The sequence below is a fragment of the Condylura cristata genome, unplaced genomic scaffold, assembly GCF_000260355.1.
Source record: "Condylura cristata isolate star-nosed mole 26May11 unplaced genomic scaffold, ConCri1.0 scaffold00009, whole genome shotgun sequence".
NCBI classification, from domain to species: Eukaryota; Metazoa; Chordata; class Mammalia; order Eulipotyphla; family Talpidae; genus Condylura; species Condylura cristata.
In genome coordinates this window covers 25,223,094-25,244,774 of record NW_004567110.1, presented here as the reverse complement: position 1 = coordinate 25,244,774, position 21,681 = coordinate 25,223,094, and the positions used below count along the sequence as shown (strand labels likewise).

The window sequence follows — 21,681 nt, the reverse complement described above, 5'->3', positions numbered from 1 at the left end:
GTAAATTGTATGGCACACAGGAGATATGTTTGGAAGACATTTTTACAAGCCTATTTTCTCAAAGATATAATGGCTGATTATACTGGAAGTTGTCTTTAGTGAGTTAAGACACTAAGAAAACTGTGTAAAGAACAATGCAAGTCCTTGGAGATTCCAGACTCTAAGCCTGAAGACAGAAACCAACAGGTGGCAGGAATTAGAGACAGGTGTTGGCTTGTGTTCTAGAATTTAAACAAGTTAAAACAAGTGTCTATTTGAAACCATTTTATTACTGTGAATTTGGGACTTTTTTTTTTTTTTTGAGAACTCCAAACTGGACAGTTCACAACATTTTAGACAGTTGAGACATGCTTTAATATTTCCAAAATTTGTCATATGCAACCACTATCAGGATATGACATTCCAAGTTCCACCTGTATTTTACCTAATACTTTGAAATTACTTTTTACTTAAATATTTTTCAAAGATTTATTTCCAATATGAGTAGTAAACAAGATCATTTGCTCTTGCAGTTCTGATATCTTCAAACATTATTTTACTGCAGCAAAATCTTAGCAGTGAAACCCTCTCTTCCAACTTCATTAAGTGGTGCTCAAACACAATTGCCAGTATGCCATGCTGTAGGTCTTCAAGATGAACAAATGAAACTCAAACATGTATCTGCCAATGAAGAGTGCTAGGAAGAGTATGTTACTAGCAGCAGAAATAGAAATTTGAATGAAAAGAAAGGATTTAAAGGCATGACATCTGGCTGGAGTCCTATCTCTACTTGGCACTAGTTGTATGGCCGTGGGTAAGTATGGTAATCTGAGTCTCAGATTCCTTAATATTATGTTACAGCAATTCCTCATAAAATTAGTGAACCACTGAAGTGACTGGAATGATATGAGGGCAAAAATATACTATAAACCCTATAAAGTATGTACCAATGTTTATTACTTTACTGGAAATAAAATAAAATTTTCAAGATTTAGTGAAGCATATTATTTTTACTATTGTAAGTTAAAAACTATCATTCATGATAACAGGATGTCAAAAACAAACCCCTGGAGGACTCCTATAAAATATAAAGAAACCTCTCCAAGAAGCAACAAGACTCCAAAAACAGAAGAAATAAGAAGAAAAAACTGGGAACTGGAGTAAAGAGTTCAAGATTAATTTCTTTTCAATTTAAGAGATAGGTTATAAGTATAGAATCCTATGCATAAGTCACATGGTTACCACAGAACAAAAATACCTAGGAGAAGTAAAGAAGAAGATAAAAACAGAATCCAAATACTGCATAAAGGTAACTTACAGATTCCAGGGAAGAAAAAGAGAACAAACCAGAAAACAAATAGCAAAATGGTAATACTTAGATATCAATAATTTCTTTTAATGGCAATGGCCTGAAATCATCAATTGAAAGGCACAGAGTGAATGGCTGGATCAGAGGATAAAACTAAATTCTTCACTGTCACCGGGAGACCCATCTAAATCCCAAAGATAAATACAGACTGAAAATATTGAGTGTACATATTTTGTGGTTTCAGATCTTACATTCATGTCTTTTATCCATTTTGACTTAATTTTTGTATATGCTGTGAGATAATGGGTTTCATTCTTTTGCAAGTGGCTCTCCACTTTTCCCAGCACCATTTATTGAAGAGCACTTTCATTCTCCAATGTATACTCCAGGCTCCTCTGGCACAGATTAAGAATACATAGATGCATGGGTTTACTTCTCGGCTCTCAATTCTACTCCATTGGCTTGTATGTTGTTTTTGTTCCAGTACCATACTGCTTTAATTATTGTGGCTTTCTAATATTGTTTGAACTCTGGAAGTATGATTCCACCACTCTTCCTCTTTTTTGTCAGTCTTCCTTTGGCTTTTTGGGGTCTTTGGGGTCTCTTCTGATTTATATGAACTTCAGTAATGTTTGTATTACTGCTTTGAAGAATGTCATTGTAGCTTTCATATGGATTGCATTGAATCTGTATTGCTTTGGATAAAGAATCATTTTAACTGTTAATTCTTCTAATCCATAAGCAAGGAATATCAGAACATATATACATTTCTTGGTTAGGGATGGCTATATTTATAAACAAATACTCTCACTAAAAATGAACATACACCAAAAAATGCAACTATAATTAAATTTATTTAAACATAGTGAACATTAAAAAGAATAAAAAAACATTGCTTTGTATGAAATCCAAATTCTATATATGCAAGATTCGAGTGATTGACCACAATGTTATTTTTGCAGGAGGCATGTTAATTTTTACCTTCTTACATATAAATAAACAAGTTTTATATATACATAGTAGAAACTAAATAACTTTGATACATGACCAGACATTTGAAAAAAATCAAAACATATCTGTAAAAGAGTCAAATGTGTAAGAATACTGTGAACTTAGAAAAAGACTTGCTATATTTTTATCTAAACAAAAAAATAATTATTCTCCAGTCTTCCATTGTATTTTCTTTTAAATTTGAAGGCTTAAATCCTTTCTGTCTATATCCTTAGGATTATTAAGTTTTTCCTTCAAAACTATAGCTGCTTAGAAAGGAGAAAACTATTTAAAACAAAAATATACAAATATCACTTCCATGCCACACATACAGATTCTGCCAGGGAAGAGTTCCTGAGCTGGTGACCAACCTACTCAACTTAATTTGAAAAAGTAATACCTGATTAGAGGACTAAACTGACTTTCACACAGCTTTCATGCATCAGTAGTTTTCTTTGTCACTGTAAATTAGTAACATTTGGCTCTTAGTTTAATCTATACCAAATGAAATTTTATAATTCTATGACAGTAAAGTTAGCATATTTAAATGTAAACCAAGTTTTTAAAGTATGCAAACTGCTATTTTCTCAATATCTCTTTTTTCATGAACAGAAAAAAATAAACCAGTGAAAAGAAGAAAAAAATGTAGATTTCCAAAATGAGTCAAAAATTTCATATATTAAGACATAACTAGGGTAAACTTATATTGTAAAATAATGTCTATTTTTATATAGAATCAGATAGCAAAATAACCCTGTCTGAAAGCACTGGATCAACCCAATTCCTTCCAAGCAATGATTCTACAAGATACAATAAACGCCTTTAATAAAGGCCATCTATAATAGAACTATAATATGCAATGATACAAATATATTTGTTTAAAAATTGGTAAACATAAAAAGTGCCTTTCTTTACCGCCAAGATAATAGTGTAAAAGATTCCACAACTTGATTTCAAAGAATTAAGAGCCAAAGTACCAACTGTAATAAATAAATATATAACCCAGAGGCCTGGGTAGGCATATAAAATATTGAAAATAAACCAGTGTATTAAATTCCAGTATTTTGACTGTAAATCTTCTTCATTATGATAGTTATGTCTATTACTATTATAAATTGCCTTCCAATGAAGGTCATTACCTATGAAAAAGATTCATGTTCAAAACAAAGGAAACATGCACCATAAAACTTCTTTCCTTTCATTCTGACATTATGGATATCATCAATATTAATTGTTAAGTTTTTGCACATCAGCAGATAAATACCTTTGAATATATTGCCTAAATATATTAACACTTTAAGGTTTATGATGATACCTTAATTAAAGGTTATGATACTTTAATGAAGAAATCAGCAAAATCAAATAAAGACAGATGGCAAAGTACTAAATATAAGAAATATAACTTCTAGGAAAGAGAAGAAAAGTTATACAGTGACTATAAGCAGACCTTGGCCAAGTTATTTAGCTTCTCTAAACTTCACTCTTTCCATCTGTAGGATTTCAGTATGAGTTGTTCTGTCAAGCACTTAAAGCTATTGTGAGAGCAAATAAGGTGATGTAAAAACCCTTGGCAAACTCTGAAGCATGGAACAGATAAATGGCATTACTGTAGGCCCCAAAATCTCAAGGTTTCTGATATTCTTTCCAATAAATAGCTGTTCTTTTTGCATCCACTTAGAACCCCCAGTTGTAATCAATTAGACAGCTGAGAGTGAAAAAAACATTTATGCAAAGAGAAAAATCTCTAAATTTTTGTTTCTAGGATTTTATAAAGTAGTTTGCTGTGAGTAAGGAACCACATTATTTTCTGGGTCTCAGGTTACCTCTTGACTCTTCCTAATAATAAAGAAGGGGCAGACTTCTCAGAGACCTCAGCTCCTGACCTTTCTTTAAACTCCTCTGCAGAGACTGACATCTCCCTCATGTTCTGTTATCATGCAGTGCACATAGTTCCATTAAAAGAACTCTATCTTAGAAGAGAATAAACACATTTTAAAAACATATGAAAGAAACACAACTGAGGTCGTTCACAGTTACATGATGCAGCTTGGCCCAAATCTAAAGTGGCTCAATAACCCTTACCAGACTCTCCCTTGCTTAGTCCAGTCTTTTGTTTGTGTAAAAATGGTTCCAAGCCAACCCTTTCCAAACTCCACTCTGAGAAATAATGGTCAGCAGAGGTATTAACTAGATAGAAATCAAACCTGCGTTAAGTAGGTCTGGCATATGCAGGGAGAAGTTAGTGTGCACACTGCGAAATTTCTCAGCCTATGATATACCAACTGTGCATATCAGAGGAACAGGGTATACAGTATTTTCCAGACTTATCTGATTTCTTCTCCCCCTCCCCCATAAAGTACCTAGAGGGGCTAATAACTATTTAAGTGTCCTGGGCTAGGTCTTGTAATGGCTACCCTGTTTAATTTCTGACAGATCAGAATCATCTTACCTACTAAGTCAGCTACCATGACAACTTCCTGGATTCCTCTCCATAAGCATTCTGCCCTAAGCAACTAAAAAACTAAATTTCTTTTATAGCATGCTGAAAATCCAAAGAGGCTGGACTGTGTTAATGAGAAATATATTTTTAAAGGAAATCTATATGTTCTTCCCCAAACATTCAGAAGAGAAAAATCTAGATCTTAGGACGTAGAGTCACAATTACTTGAGGAGATAGGAGCATTGTATCATATCACTGCAATTAGCACTATTAGTAAGTAGTGATATTAGTAGTGGTGGTGGTATTGGCTTAGTGCTTATTTAACACTTTAATCCTCATATACACTCTATGAACTTACTACCTACAATTACGCTCATTTTAAAGATAAGTACACTGAGCTTTAGAGAGACTGAAGTGTCAAGAAGTGTACAAAAGTAGAAAGGATAGCATATCAAATTTATATCTGGCCCTTCCTCCATGTTCTTAAACACTACATACTATCACATTTTAGTGACAAAAGCATTTAGATCAAACTTTGGTTGTTAAACAGAAAAATTAAAGTGTATTTAAACAAATCCAATTTGACTACAATTGGTTTGGGGTTTCCTTTTTAGCAAAATTTTGTTCCCTAAAGAAGATATTTGCAGGCTTAAAAAAAAGAGAGAAAGAAAAAATCACTTTACCAGCGAGAGGTTTACATATGAGGAGGGTTTTAAAAATCTGCATCCAAGGTGAAGACATTATCTGTGGTTTCTGCCATAACTGCAAAACGCTGATACTCTGATACTCGTTTCTCAAAGAAATTTGTTTTCCCTTCTAAAGAAATGTTTTCCATAAAATCAAAGGGATTTTCTGCCTGATAAACCTGAAAAGCAAAGAAATGTTGTTAGAGGCGCTGAAAAGCCAAATTATATGCCACAAAAAGACCAACTAATAATCCAGTCGAGAATGGCACATCCTCAAACAACTAGCAACAACAAATGTTGGCGAGGATGTGGAGAAAAAGGAACTCTCCTGCACTGTTGGTGGGAATGCAAACTAGTACAACCACTATGGAAAACTGCTGGGCAGTGCCGCTAAACATGGAGCTTTCGTATATATGACCCAGCAATCCCACTCTTAGGTATCCTTCCAAAAGGCACAAAAACACTGATTCAAAAAGATACCTGCACCCCATGTTTATTGCTGCTTTATTTATAATTGGAAAGACATGGAAACAGCCCAAATGCCCAAAAATGGATAACTGGATTAAAAAGATGTGGTACATATACACAATGGAATATTACTCAGCAACCAAAAAAAAAAAACATATGCCTTTTGCAGCAACATGGATGGAGCTGGAAAATATCATGCTTAGTGAAATAAGCCAGAAAGAAAAGGAAAAATACAGGATGGTTTCACTCATAGCAGGAGTGTAACAGACCAGGAAATAATGATAATAATGAACAGCTATATACCAGAGACATTTTATGGGAGTGGGGTGGGAAAATGGGATCAAAAACAGTTGGGGAGGGAAATGCACTGGGCTATGGTGATGGCACAGGGTGATTTGGTGATGGGAAGCCCACGGGGATTACAAGTGAGATGGAAAAAGGCACAAAATGATGTAAAAATAAACTTATTATTTTTTAAATTTTTTAAAAAGAGAAAGTAACATTAAAAAAGAAAAAAGAGGGCCCCACCTTGGTGGCGCAGCGGGTTAAAGCACAGCACTGAGAAGCCTAAGCCACTTCCACATGAGTTCAATTCCCGCCTGCCCTGGAAGTGACCACATGGCACGGCAGACCTCTCCTGACCCACCCCCTGCTTCCCTCAGCAGTGTACTTCATCGATCTGCCTGTTCTGCTTCCTGCTCTGTCTCTGGTGAATCCTCTCACCACCCCTGTGCCCCAGCTCTGTATGCATAAATAAATACATCTTTAAAAAAAAAAAAAACAGACCAGTGTGTTGCAAGTGCTTTCAGTTAAATATAATGTTATAGTGAGCTTATTTGACTAAAATATTTTAACCTGTAGCAATACATTTTAAACAGTTTACCTTTGAGAATCCAAGTTCTACAAGTAATCTGTCAGCTACAAACTCAATATACTGCTTCATCAAAACACAATTCATTCCAATAAGGCCAACTGGTAAGGCTTCTGTTAAAAACTCCTGAGGAATAAACAAAGGCAGATTAAGGACAAAGAACAATGAATATGCATTTTCCAACTAAGAAGAGATTCTAGTTTTACTAATCTTCTAAATCACTAAGCTCATCAAGAAAAGTACACTAGGACAAATTCTTTCAACATGACAATGTGCGTTTATTTTTAAATGGTTAGGGTATTACTACTCACATGATTTAATATTTATAATTAGTCAAACTGAAACTCTCAAATTACTGATTTGAGAAGCAGCACATATAAGACTTAAATTTATAAACTGTCTCAGCAGAAAAAGGAGGTGTCCTATTTGAAATTTATAGAAAAAAATTCTTCAACTGTGATTATTATGGGGAACATGTACATGGATGAGTTGGGAGAGAAAACATATTTTAAAAGGAAAATGAAAAACAAAAAGTAGTGGACCTATAGGTTAGAAGATAAATGGAACCTCAACTATATTTTAAAAAAGACAGTAACGTGTTAATAAAGGAAAAATAAAAACATTAACCATTTAGATTTAGCACACAAACAACTGAACATAGGTAAATGCATTTTATCCTTTTCTTCCTCCCAATAGAAAAATTATGCATATTATACTGTGCAGTATTAAAAGAAATTTTTTTATTTCCTAGTTTTTTCAAATGATAAAAACATATCCTTACTGGGAAATTGAGGTCTTTCTAGTCAGAGATCTCTACATGCAATACGCTGTTTTCTATTCACTAAGTCATTTATGCATTCATTCTATAAGCATTTGGTACAGACTTCAAATTAGACATCCTGCTAGATTTTAGAATACAAAATAAACAAATTATCATTGCCCTCCAGTGGTTAAAGTATAAAACTAAATAATTAAAATAATTGCTATGACTTGAAATCTAACAGACCAATGAGAGTAGAAAAAATAGTCCTGAAACAGTTAAGTGTACATGAAACCTTAATGTGTAATAAAGACCAGCATAAACCAAATTATATGCTGACACAACCATAATATATTACAAATTGGTGCTGTCAGATTGGCCATGTGAAATGGCTGATATTTATTTGTTTCAACTCACAAAATGGCAATTTCATGAGTCAGTCTAGTATAATAATGGCACAAACATCAAAGAAAGAGAAGTGCTAATTATAGAAGTTCCCCAGCTTACCTGCTCAATTTCAACAGCATTAACAATGATTTCCCTAACCCTTTCTTCCGAGGGTTTATTTAATAAATATTGAAATATCAGGCAAGCAAAGTCACAGTGAAGCCCCTGCAAGAGAAGAAAAGCATGAGAGTCAGAGAGCCTGTAGGCAGTCATTTCCATACAGTGATTCTGTTGGGCATTATATAAAGGTGGTTCTAGGAATGCAACATAAAACATCTGGAAGCTGGAAGAAGGATAAATAGGGCCAGATACTTCTTATCTTCAAATTTCCTTAAAAAGTCAATTATGACAACCTATAAAGAAATTTTCTAGTAACAGCAAATCTTAGATCATCAACTTGAAAGAGGAATTAACAGCAACAACAAAACCATTTTGAGAGAGAGACAACTTGCCAAAATGAAAATTCATTCATTTTTAGTATTTTAAAAACACGAATGCAAGAACAGATAGCCCTAGAAATCTCACTACAGAACTGCAGTTACCAGAAGGGGAGGTTGGGGATTTAGAGTAAATGTTGAGGGGCCCAAAGGACTGTGGTGGAAGAATATCAGAGCTTCAAGGGTGGGTGTGAGGCAGGAACAAATATCTAAAGAGCTCTGACCTTATATGCTGAACTCATATACAGTGCTGTAAACCAACTTTATTTCAGTTTTTAAAAAATGTTAAAGAAAGTAAAGGACATATAAAACTCAAAAATTTCAAAGACACTGTTTATATTAAATAAGAACATCTCAGCTTAATAATGAATTGGGGGGGACTCCCTGGTGGCACTGAGGTTAAAGAGAGCACTATCAAGCTATCGCCAACTACTGCAGCACAAGTTTGATCCCTAGCCAAGGTGCAGCAAGCCTCTCCTGTCTCCCCACTGCTCCCCTCAGCAGTGTATTTCAGTAGATCGCTTGTTTTGCTCCCAACTCTGTCATGGTGAATCCTCTCACCAGCCCCCCTCCCCCACACACACCTCTGGCCTACACCCCAGTTCTTGTATGCATAAATAAATAAATCTTAAATAAATAATAAAAATGAATTTGGTATAGTAAAAATGGAAACAAAATTAAGAATACCTTCTGAAGATGTATAAAAGAGAAATGGCATTACAGATAACACCAAGAAAGTAATTTGTGAATTACCCTGAGAACAGAAAGGTTATATAAGCACAAGAATGGGTATAGAATCTTCAATAATTGGAGAACAGAGCAAGAAGATTCAGTCCATAATAAATAATCAGGGTCCTTTTTTTTTTCTTAAAGGACAGAAGAATAGTTTAAAAAGTAAAAACAAAAAAGAGCTAGTCCAGAGACATAGAAAGATGATGTAATTCTGAACTGAATCAACAGAGGCTGACACCAAGGTAAATTAATATTTCTTAATTAAAAAAAGAACAAACAATATTGTAAGCCATGGAAGAGGAAGCAGGGATATGTTTAAAAAAGAAAAGAAGTAATTTAACATCAAATTTGGATGACTGGCAAGAAGGTAACCCCATTCAAAGAGGCAGGGAAAAAAAGAAGGAAGAACATCATCTTTAGGGAGAAAGATGTTGAGTTTGATTTCTGAAATATCAGGTTTAGAGACACCTGTGGAGACTTCGAAGAGAGTATCTAACATACATTGGAATATAAGCGTTTGGAGTCAGGAAAAATGTCTGGATCAAATATAAAGTTTTGGTTGTTATAAGTATCTATTTTTTGTGTGTGTTTGTAAGAACTGGGGTGTAGGCCAGAGGTGCTAGGGAGTGAGAGGATTCACCAGAGACAGAATGGGGTGTAGTACAGGTAGATTTACTGAAATACACTGCTGAGGGGAGCAGCAGGTGAGACAGGAAAGATCTGCTGCGCCATGGGGGTCACCTCCCTGGCTGGGGATCAAACTCATTCCATGGAGGCGATAGCTCTGAGCCTTAACTCTTGAGGGAAGCCCTGTTATAAGCTCGAGATGGCAGGTCATCCCAAAGGAATAAAGGAGCTGGATCAAGAGGTCATGTACAGTGAAGGAGAGAGGCCGAGGTGGGAACGCAGGAGAACACTGAGAATGAAGGGTAAGAATGGTACAAGAGGTAGGAGGAAAATCTAGTGCCCAAAAAGTCAAGGAAAAAGCTACTTCCTTTCTTTTAACTACCAGGATATTTGTGTCACATAAGCCTTTTCCATAGGACAAAAAAATAAGCGAAATACAAATATGAATAAAATTGAAAAATACTTCATTCCTTACTTCATCTCTGCTGATGAGTTCATTGGAAAAAGTGAGTCCAGGCATGAGACCTCTTTTCTTCAGCCAAAATATAGCAGCAAATGATCCAGAGAAGAAAATGCCTTCTACAGCAGCAAAGGCTACCACCCTTTCCCCTGGAAGACATAAAATAGCTTTCTGAAATATATATTGCAGATATTTTCAAGCTCACAAATATATACATATGTGTGTGCTTTTTAAATATATTTTTTAAATATTTATTTATTTATTTATGCATACAGGAATTGGGGTATGGGTCAGGGGTGTGAATGTGTGGGGAAGGGGGAGTTAGTGAGAGGATTCACCAGAGACAGAGTGGGAAGCAGAACAGGCTGACTGACCAAAACATACTATGGAGGGGTGCAGCAGATAGGACAGGAGAGATCTTTCATATTGATATCTTCTCTGATAGTATCATGAAATGCATGCTTCTGTGAGCTTTCTCTATTTTCCCATCATCAAGTCTGTATTAACATTTTTCCACACATATTGAACACTTGGTATTTCCATTCTTTTTCTCTAAAACCAGTAGTTCTCAAATGTGCTTCTCAAACCATTTGTGAGAGTATTAAGTGGGTATAAAATCCAGACTCCTCAGTCCCACCTGGGCCTCCTAAGCCACTCTCTGGTGAAGACCAAGATTCTGCAGGGTTTCTTTCCCCCCAGCCCCCACAAAATCTCCAGGTGGTTTTTATACATATAAAGATATCCACTCCTTTTCACATTCTCAAACTGGACTGGAGACAGTGCAAACATATGCTTCTTCCCTGATAACCTATAAGCACACCCAACCTCACAGTACATGATTTTCAACACGTGGCCCTGGACAGCCACCGACCTGAGAAGTCCACCAAGACAAAACTGTTTTCATAAAGACACTAAAACACTCCCTTTTCTTCTACCATACTCTCAGGAGCATATAGTGCTGTTTCTCAAAAGCTACATGATATCCTAATAATCTGAAAAGCAAAATGCTCCCATTACCTTTTCTAACTACTTATCTAAAGAAGCCTCGATTTTCTTCATTACTGTACCTAAAACAACATACTGCAAGTGAACACAGAAGCAGAGATAATACAGCTATCTTCTATTAAGTCAGACATTTGTAAAAATGTAAAGCTACCATTCTTCTCACTAATTTTCTTTAGAAAATAAAGTGTTTTTACAGAAATATTTATGTTAAAATATAATGGGCTATTGCTATTTACAACTGTGTTGATATATATTTTTAAGGTCCTTGGTTTTAATTTCTAGTATGGAAATATCAATAACTCACATAAATAGAGGCATTTTGTGGTCCTCAAATTTTTTAAGAGTGTAAGGGAATGCTGATGCAAGTATTTGAAATACTGCGTATTGATTGCAAACCATTAAGAATAATGAATGAAACCAGAAATAGCACCAATCATGAGATCTATTTCAATAGATCTGAGAGAAATACTTCCGTTGTTAAAATATTTAAATATTTTAGTTACATTTAACAACTATTTACTCAGCAACTATTACATTAAAATTACATTACTTGAAAGAACGTTATTGAATCTCAACCCATCAAGAAGGATGCTTGCATTGATCTATGTATGATAAATAAGCCTACTTATATAAACTGTTTCTTGCCCTAGCTGAGTGAAACTACATATTTGCTCCCTGAAAAAAATGTTTTAACTCCCTGAAATAAAAACATTCCTGAAAGAAGATATAAAATGGAATTGCTATACAATTCTTGCCAGTCTATGTGACTGACTCTTATTTTCTTCTAACTAGGCACTGATATCTTAAACATCCAATGTTCAACTTATTAAACAGAATAGATAACAGCTCCATATTACTTTATCATTAGTTTCCAATTATTAGGAATGAGGATTCTACTAAGGGTGCACACTGTGATTTTGACCAGTACTGGGTAGTCACACCACAAAAAAATTGAATAATGTAATCAGAGGTTGATGTGATCTATATAAATTCAAGTTACATACCAAAAGTAGATTTTCTATCTGCTACCCATCGCAAAGCCCAATCTGCTTTTTTCTTTACATATGGCATAGTTTCAATTGCATTAAATAAAAATTCCCTGTTAAAACAAAAGAATGCAGTCAAAGCTATTTACTTGTTTTTCTTAACTGGGATACATTTTCATAGATATTGTTCAGAGATGATAATTATAACTCTACAATAAACTACAAGACCTTTAGTTCGTCTGTAATTTTAACATGCCCATAAGTATCGAAATAAAAAGAAAACTCAAACTTTATAACTTGGATCTGGTCTGACATAAAATTTACTAAATTTAAATAATCAGAATGTACTCTATAAATAACAGGTTCTATATAATTTATTTTAATTCAACAGTAGAAAACCATTATACTTCTAAGATTCCGTATTTGAATAATTCTCTAACAGTTGGTTTTCTTCACATAACATAATCCAGCAATAGTAAAACCTCTGTAAATAAAATCCCAGTAATACCTTTTCTTGGGATCTCTGATGTAAGTGTCTATTAGTAAACTGTACATCTCTGAGTGAACATTCTCGATGAGAATTTGAAAGCCATAGAAACAGCGAGCCTCTGGAACCTGCACCTCCTGACTGAAGCGCTCCACCTATGAACATAAGGAAAAAATATATCCAGTTCTGTCGGGGCTCATTACACACTGCAAATCATAACACGGGCATCAGAATTGTCACTTACAAGCTGCCTGCCATGCCACAAACAGGTTGGATCATTTACCATCAAACTCCCACAACAAACGAGCTCCTAACACAATCTTTCATAACCATTAACCTACTGCCTATAATGCCAACTGTAGTTTAGAGCATCGATCAAAAGTAACTATTGTTTTGTAGAACTAACCATTAAGTCACTTTTTTCTCCCAATGGCAGATCTATTTAAGCCCTTTCAGTTCATGATCAGTCCATACTTTCTATTATTTTTAAATAGAAAGCATACAATCTGTAATACAAGTTTAAAAACGGGAAGCTGGAATCCAGCCCTCTGTTACAGAGCTCAAGAGGGTTATTTAAGTTCTCCATTAGGGTTACTAGCTAAAGGAAAAAAATCAAATTAAGGTTTAATGGTTTCATTGCTACTGTGCTTGATATTTTGCAGGTCAAGTGACAGAAAGTATCCTTTCCTCTAACAAGAGATAAGCTTCTTCTGGTTCACTTTCTAGACATCTTACAGGCTCAGTTTAATTATACTAGTCATTACCACCACTTAACTACTGAATGGGAATAAAAGTAAAACAAAAATCTTACCAAATTTTCATTCACAATTCCATCACTGGCTGCAAAAAAGGCTAAGATGTGAGAGATAAAATACTTCTCATCTGATTTAAGCTTGTTCCAATGAGGAAGATCCTTTGATAAGTCAACCTGAAATAAAAAGACTTTCACAAATTTTAACTTGGAGTTAAATTCTTCTCAAAGTGTTTGGAAAACTAACTTCCATCTCATAGTTAGGGAGGGATACTTCAATAGCAGTAAAATATGTTAACAGTAAGAACTGCAGAAAAAAGGTTAATATATAGACTATAGACTGAATGTTTCATGTCCTCAAAATTCGTATGTTGAGACCTAATCCCCAATGTGATGAAGGTTGCAGTAAAGTTTTTGGGAAGTGGTTAGGGGATTGGTGCCTTTATAACTGATCTCAGATTGCTTTAGGCCCCATTTGCCATAACATGCATGGAACTGGAAGGAATTATTCTACATGAGCTAGAAGAAGAACGATAAATGTAGAATAGATTCACTTATATTTGGAATGTAGAGAAAATAAACAAGAGGATAAGACAAAGACAGATTATAAGACTGACCCTTGAAAGCAGACTGTAGATCTGAGCCACTAAGGAGGGGAGCAGAGGAGGGAAAAAACAGGGGAAGAGGAGAGCACAACGAAATATGGTGGAGGATTTTGGGTGCTTGGTGGTGGGTTATGAAAAAATAAACAAAGATGTTTCCAAAAAAGACTCAGTCCTTGGGATTAGTAGAGAGCCCACTCTAGACTTTATGGAAGCTACAACTTAAAAACAGTCTTAAATGTTCCTTGAAGACATTTTTGTCTTGAAAATATTTAAGTAGGCTTTATAATAACTTACACAACTTGTTCAAATGAAAAATATGTGGAATTCAAAATGTGCTTGACTTCCCTTTAAGACAATGCCTACCAAATAATTAAATTTTTTAAAAATTGGCGTTTTCTACACAAAGTACAAGATACATTATATTTGCTAAAGATGCAAACAATTTCCAGATGAATTCAAGAAACCCAAGTACTACAAGTACCTTTTGGCATGATGAATGATAAAGCCACCTGTGAGCTCCATTTGTTCTCTTAACCATATCACACAAAAAAACTCTAAAAACCACAAACAGAAGCAGTCAGGTGTACCTGGTACTATGACCTAATTTGAAAATACTATGTTTTTTTCATTTGGTTTCATTACATGTTACCTATAATTTAACAAAATGTTAATTATATGACAATATAAACTAACAAGGATGGGTAAGTAGATAAAATTAGTGTAACAGAATCTTCAAAATTGACACTTTCTGATAGCTAGTGGTACTCTACCCCATTCTGTAGAGGAGCGGAGGCAGGAGCGAAACAGGGAGGGAAGCACATGGAAGAGGGTCACTGGTGCTTTGGTAGGGGGTGCTGCAAGGTAACAACACCTCAGTCTAAGGCAAAAGGGGGCCTTATATTTTCATTATACAGGCAACAATATGCATCAACATCACCTCAATAAAAATTTTAGTTAAAAAATACTTATAAGGCATTACTCAAAGTTTGAGATGTAATAAAAATAGTAACTTTTTACAGCAAAAAAAATAGCTTACTTTGTTTGGTGCTTACTAAGTGCCATGTAATGTTCTAAAGACCTCTTTAACCCTCAGAACAACCCAATGAATCAGGGACTAGAAGCCCAGCTTACCAATGAGGATACAGGAGAGGGCAAGTAACCCTCCTAGTGCCACAGTTAGTAAACAGCCAGCATTTGTACCCAGACAGTCAGAACCCAGAGCCAGCATTACTGACTGTGTGTGTCTACATGTATAGAGCCAGAATAACTATGGAATAACTGAGAGGCAGGTTGATGGATCCAAATATAGCTATCCAAAAAGATACATGCATCCATATAGATAAAAACACATGGAGCAAGAGTGATATGCAGGTATCAGCCATCATATTCAAGAGGAAGACAAAAGTAACTATCTGGGCTCAACTAGACTACCGAGCAAGCCACTTGTAAGACCAACTATCCTTTCCAAGACAGCAAGTATTTTCTAATTTGCTATGTTTGACTCCTTTCCTAGGTAGAAAATGTCATGCTAGCAGAAAGCTTTCTACAGCTGTCCTGTCTGTTGAGACAGCTGTGCCTGAGATTGTGGTTGAGGGCTAGACTAGCAGATGCACTGTGAATTCAGCCTGGCAGGCTCAGAAAGCAGGGCACTGGCTGGGCAGAAAAGTCTCTGTAGACAGCTCCTATGCGATCAGGTAAGTCTCTATTGAGAGCTGTGTCCCTAATGCTTTCACTCTCTGTTTTGGTTATAGCTGTAATTTTATATATTCTGCTGACCCTAAGATAAAGTAAACCAGTCTGTTTAAAAATACATAGAAAGGCTCTCCCTGGTGGTGCAATGGGTTAAAGCACCGCATTATGAAGCTCTCTGAAGCCCTGCAGCAGGTGATCACCTGCCAGGGAGGTGACCCACATGGTGTGGCAGACCTCTCCTGACCCGCCCGCTGCTCCCCTCAGCAGTGTACTTTGTGAAGCTGCCTGTTCTGCTCCCCGCTCTGTCTCTGGTGAATGCTCTCACCCACCACACTCTGGCCTGTACCGCAGTTCTATAAGCATAAATAAATAAATCTTTAAAAAATAAAATAAAATATATAGAAAGTAAAAATCTAGCAAAGTGAGATGTCATTTTTTTGTAGCAGGAAATGTGTTTATATATAGGAGTCTAGACACCAGACCTTGGGAAACACCAAAGTTAGTAATGTGAAACATTAGCTTATAAACTGATCTTCAGTGTGGCTTTAAATTAAAATTGTCAATACCTTGTAACAGGTTAACGCTGTACAAGAGAACATGAATGCTGATGAAGGTGGTACCACTTACCTCTTCTGCTGTCCAGAAGGATGCCTGTGCCTGTTTATACATTTTCCATATATCAGGATACTGGATTGGAAAGATGACAAATCGACGAGAACTCTTTCTTAGGAGTGGCTCTTCATCTTCATTGGTATCTGGAGATAATCTCTGAAAAATAAAGCAGAAACACCCATTTCATTGTAGACACTTTCTCTTTATTCAAATCTAACCACACATCTGTGAAGTCAGGACAACAGCTTAGGTGTCGCGGCCAGCTGGCCTAAGTTGAATGCTTAAGCAGGTTAAGAGTAACTGGTTAGCTGCGACCATAAAAGATACTTAATTTTTCTGAGCCTGGGTTTCCTCAACAGTAAAATACTTTTTTCACAGGTTGTGATGAAAATGCTGTAAACAGCCTGGTGCATTAAAAACACTCAAAACATACTGTTGTTATTGTTACTTTGAAAGTAACAAAATTGGATGCAAAAATGTCAAGGTATTGGACTAATTCTAAGTTTCCGGACAAAATGTTCCTTTAGTGCCTTGCTCAGAAAACAAGTGCTGGCATGAGATAATCTAAGCTGCTATAATAAGCTACCTTTTTTTTTTTGCTGGAAGTAATTTTCTAAGTCTGGAGGGCCAAAAGGAGAAGATGAAAAAAGGCAGAAAACACCTCCAGGTGTATTGTAAAGAACACTGTGGCCCGAAAAACAATTAAAATTTCACTTTTAGATGTCTTCATCCTTTTAAAATAGTAATAACAATGACAGAAGTGTTTTTCTACTGTATACAGGAATTCACCTGTGTCCAGGTTGTTGGTTTTCTTTTTGGATGACCTCACATGAAAGTTGTTAGAACTATTTCTGCTTAACTGAAGAATACTAGGAGTGGGAAAGACTAGCAGTTAAAAACAAATTCACTGTGACCACTTCTGTTTATTTTTCAGGAGTTAATACCAACATTTGTTGTTGTTCAAAACTAAACAAAAAGGAAAAGCTTCAGTAACAAGAATACAGTACAGGCTTTTAGTCCAAGTGATACGAACTGGTCGTTGCAAATTGACTAAACTAAGGAATCATAAGAAATTTATACATGTCTTTAAATATTTGATTTAACTTAAAACAAATTTATATTCATTTACTAATCTGGTATGTGGCAAAAGATTTTTTGTTGTTGTTGACCTGGCATACTGATTGAAATCCCCAGTCTTTCTAACATAAACACCATAAAACACTATAATTAGCTGTATAACACTCTCTAGTTTTAACATATTTAAGGTAGAGCAAATTGTGTGCAGAAGCCTTGTCTCTTCTATGATTCCTCCTAATCTTTTTCTATTTGTCTTGCTTGCACCTAATTCCACAAAATTTGTTTTTTTAACAACTGGTCTTTATTGCTATATAATACATCTCACACCTGGGAGCCACTGAGAGTTTGTAACCAGGCAATAAACAGCCAGCAGTCACCATGCCCTGATGGAGGCTGGCCTTTGACCAGGTCTCTCCTTCACCCAGTCCCAATTCCACCACTTTCATTTGCTTGCCTTTCATCTCTTGTACTCCTCAGGAGGTGAAGCAGGATATTAGGATGTTGTCATCATCATACACTATTTGAACATTACATTTTCAGTCTTCTGTCCCACCAAATACTGGCCTAGGAGCATGAACTTGATTTGAAACTTAGCTCAGTTACTGAGCTGTGTGGTTCTGGGCCTGTTATTTAACCTTTTGTGGCCTAAACTTTCTTACATTGAAAGCAGGAACTATCAATTAGATTTTGATAGTAAACTTGAGGAAAGCTATGGGCTGGATGGTCCACTTTCTCAGAAGATGCCCATCTGCAAATATAAAATCTACAAACCAGGATATCCATTTCAAATTCATTTATAAATTCTTTACAGCAGTGTTTCTTAAAATATGTAACTAAGATCACCTGAAGTATTTGTTTAAACCAGTCTCCTACAGAATTAAAGTTGCTAGAGGAGGAGGTTAGATACAGGAGAAAGGTGGGAGGGGGAAGCCTTGAGTAAGGGGCTCTGATGGGGTGTTGGTGTGATAACATACATCTCAGGGGGTGTGCAGCTATTGACCTATATTGATGCACAGTGTTGTAAACCAGTGTTACCTAATAAAAGAAAAATTTTAAATGTGGTTTCAGACCCATTCCAGATTTTGAGTCATGGTGTCTGGCCTGTGGGTCATTAATTTACATTTTTTACAAAGTACTCCCAGTGTTCTGAGGCAGGTGAATCATGCTGCCCAGTACCTAGAGAAAGTACTTAAAGCATCATTGCATTTCCAAGTAAAAAAATCTTTGTACTAGATGATTACTGAAAGTCACTGAAGAACTAAAATTCTACCTCTGAATTTGTGGGACTATCACTGAGAGAGGTAATAAAAATTAATTTCTGGGTCTTAAGTCTCAGTGACTGCTGGTGTTACTAGCACAAACAAACAAACAAACAAAAACCACATATGTCCCATGAAGTGGGGGAATTTGGCACTAAAAGTATCTGCTTCAAAACAGAAAATTTGAGGGATATTTACTATCTGTTATTTAATGTTTACATAATAGAAACAAAATAAAATTTCAAATCTGTAATCTACTTTCTAGAGAAACGTAGGGCTAACCAAGAGTCCCTGTGCTCTGAAATTATTAAATCAAAGACACTGCACACAGCAAACGGCTCCAGGTAAGAACACAAAGTAATTCTCTAGCACACAACGGTAGAGAAGTAATTGCAAAATAACAGGGCAATGACATTACAAAGCCATTAATTTGAGCAACCCTACAGTTGAATAAATCCGGTTTCGTTGCTTACTATGTACTTGCAATAATCAGAACCCAGAGAGGATGAACACGTTAACTTAGGTTGCACTCAGTACCCACAACTTCCTTAGAAATTTACATAAAACATTTTGCTTAGTCCTCTGTTGCAAAAAAGTCGCACTTCACTGTGAACAAAGTGACAGCTCAAAGCCTCGGTTAAGTAGCCCAGTTTGGACAAAACTGGCCTTGGAACATGACTGTTTTCCGTATCAAGAGGATTCCAGTCGCCCTTCTACCTACGGTCTCCATTCCAAGCACCAGGGTGGGTTTCCCAAAAGCGTCCTCCAACTCCCGTTAACCATTCCAGCGCCAGGGTGCATTTCTCCAGCAGAAGTACCTATCCTCGTTCCTCGTCTGTTTCCAGACCCGGGTTCCAGAAAAGGGCAGAACGGGAACCGTGTAACGGTCACATAAAGGAAGGGCACGCCTGGCCGCGCCAGAAACCTCGGAGCTCGGCCCCAGGCTGACCTCGGAGCCTAGCAGAGGAGCTGCAACCCGCTCGCTCCTCACCCGTCCCCGGGGGCCGCCTCCCAGGCGCTTGCAACCGAGAAACCAGGTTTCAGCACAAGGGCTCGCGGTCGGGCCTGCACCAGGTCTCTGACCGCGATGGGTAGTTTCCCGCAGCAGACCTGCACGCTAAAAGGTACCCACCGCAACCTGCAACCAAGAGGCCAGGTGTGACGCTGCGGCGGAGAGGAAGAGCAGCAACGTTTACCTCAACCAGCTCGGGCCCGGCCGCTTCCGACCTTTCCGGGTCGCCCATCGCGCAGACTCCGCCAGAGCTATGGTAGTTGAGGCCAGCGCCGCAGGCCACCTCCAACTAGGACCCGACCCAGGTGGCCCACGGGTCTACAGGGTACGCCCCGCCCCCCGGCTCAGAGACCCGCCCTGCCCAGATCCACTGCGCCCACTACGCTACTCGCCGGCCCACTGAGGGCCTCTCTCGGCGCTCCCTGGCCCCGCCCCGCCCCTAGGCCACGCGCCCTGGCCTGCCGCTCTGCTCACAACACAAAGAAATCACTGTCCGCACGTCACATATACACTTGTAGTCACATATACACTTGACCAAATCGCTCAAGAACCTCCAAATGTTCACATCTTTCGACTTGGTAACTCCAAACTAGAAAACTGGCAACGGTTAAGCGCGGAAAGGCCACCCGGACGCGCCACGCGGGGTGACGCCACGGCCATCTCTGGAGGCCAGTGCGCCAGCGCTGGGCAGGCAGGATGCGGGGACTAGGCGCTGGCCCAAGGTAACCCATGGGCGCGCTCAAGTCCTCCAGAGAAACCTGGGCCAGCGCACCTCCCATCTGAGCCGGACCACATGCCATCACGCCCACCCTGCGCTGGAAACGCCCTAGGGGGAAGTGCAAGCCCCCCACCCCCTGCCAGGCTGAGCCCCGCCCACCCCCAGCTCCGGCAGGGCCGAGCCCAGAGCCCAGCGGCCATGGCCCCAGCAGGTCCCTCCTTTTGCCACCAGACGCACACGGCGCAGGGTTACAGGCACAGGGGATCATTCAAGTGCACAAATCCAGCACCCAAACCCACAGGCTCCCGCGCCCGCCCGGCCACGCCAGCCCAGCATCTGGGCTCCTCTGCGGGGACGGGCTCTGCCCGCGGGCACCCTCGGCTGGCCCTCCTTTCCCAGCCCTCTCCTCACTTCCGCTGCTGCGGGCCCAAAGGCGTCGCCCCTAGTGCCTGCCGGGCGGGCGAGACGCACTCTGGGCCCCCTTGCTAAGTGGGGCATCTTCGCCTGAAACTTGCAGCTGCCTGGTGTCCACTTGCCTGTGCTGAGGCAGTGCCACACTGACTCTCCTGAGGCCTTGGGCAGGTGCTGGCCTCGGGGCCTCAGTCTCCCCGTCTGCCCCCGTAAGAGCAGCCTCTGCTCTGGGGCTGTGGCGAGGAGGTTACCGCAGCACTCGATGAAGGTGCCTGGGGGAGTCATGGCGGGGCTGCCCCACCCACTTTCGCCGCTTCCCCTCCCGCGTGCCTGTTCACACTGCGGGCAGCGCCCTGCAGAGGGGCCTTTCTCCCCTCAGCCTCATCCTGCTCTCCGCTTCTCCCTGGTCTCTTCTCCTGGGTGCCCGCCAGTCACCCACCCAGCTCAGGGCCCTGCAGCCTGTGAGCATGTGCCACGCTGGGGCAGCCCATGGGAGGCGGGCCAGAGAGGCCCCTACTGCCCCCCGGCCCCTGCCAGCTCGCTGGGCTCTTGGCTTCTGGGCCCCGTGCACCCCCGACCACGCACGCACTCACTACGGAGGCTGCTTCCTGCTGGGTGGCCTCTGACTCCCAGCTGGGGTGGCAGGGCGGGTGCCCGTCCTCCCCGGCTGCGCAGGGCCGGTGGAGGTAGCCTGCTGCGCCCGGAAACAAGACCACACCCAGCCCAGGAAAGCGAATGGCGCCGGCATGGCCATGGCCGGGGGAAGCCGCCCGGGAGCCCCAGGCCTGCTGCCGCCTTCCCTGTGGGAGCTGGGGCTTCTCACAAGCCGACGGGCGAGGGGATGCTCGTCTCTTCAAGAC

At 39.0% G+C, this 21,681-nt stretch overlaps 1 protein-coding gene across 3 annotated transcripts; it reads right to left on the bottom strand.

Moving 5' to 3' along the window:
• Positions 1–214: 214 nt before the first annotated feature.
• RRM2B (ribonucleotide reductase M2 B (TP53 inducible)) lies at positions 215–20,079 on the bottom strand. 3 transcript variants are annotated; one of them, XM_012723097.1, is made up of 10 exons: positions 19,877–20,079; positions 16,360–16,500; positions 13,496–13,612; positions 12,706–12,839; positions 12,216–12,310; positions 10,222–10,355; positions 8,011–8,115; positions 6,756–6,869; positions 5,402–5,583; positions 215–1,983 (listed from the first exon to the last, which is right to left on the bottom strand). In XM_012723097.1, exons 1-9 carry the CDS (start codon positions 19,922–19,924, stop codon positions 5,431–5,433), a joined length of 1,041 nt encoding a protein of 346 aa, XP_012578551.1. In that variant the 5' UTR covers positions 19,925–20,079; the 3' UTR covers positions 215–1,983; positions 5,402–5,430. The 3 variants fall into 3 exon arrangements, with proteins under 3 accessions (XP_012578551.1, XP_004679743.1, XP_012578552.1); XM_004679686.2 differs by lacking the exon at positions 215–1,983 and having other exon boundaries at positions 2,354–5,583; XM_012723098.1 differs by lacking the exon at positions 215–1,983 and having other exon boundaries at positions 2,354–5,583; positions 19,813–19,890.
• Positions 20,080–21,681: the final 1,602 nt, after the last annotated feature.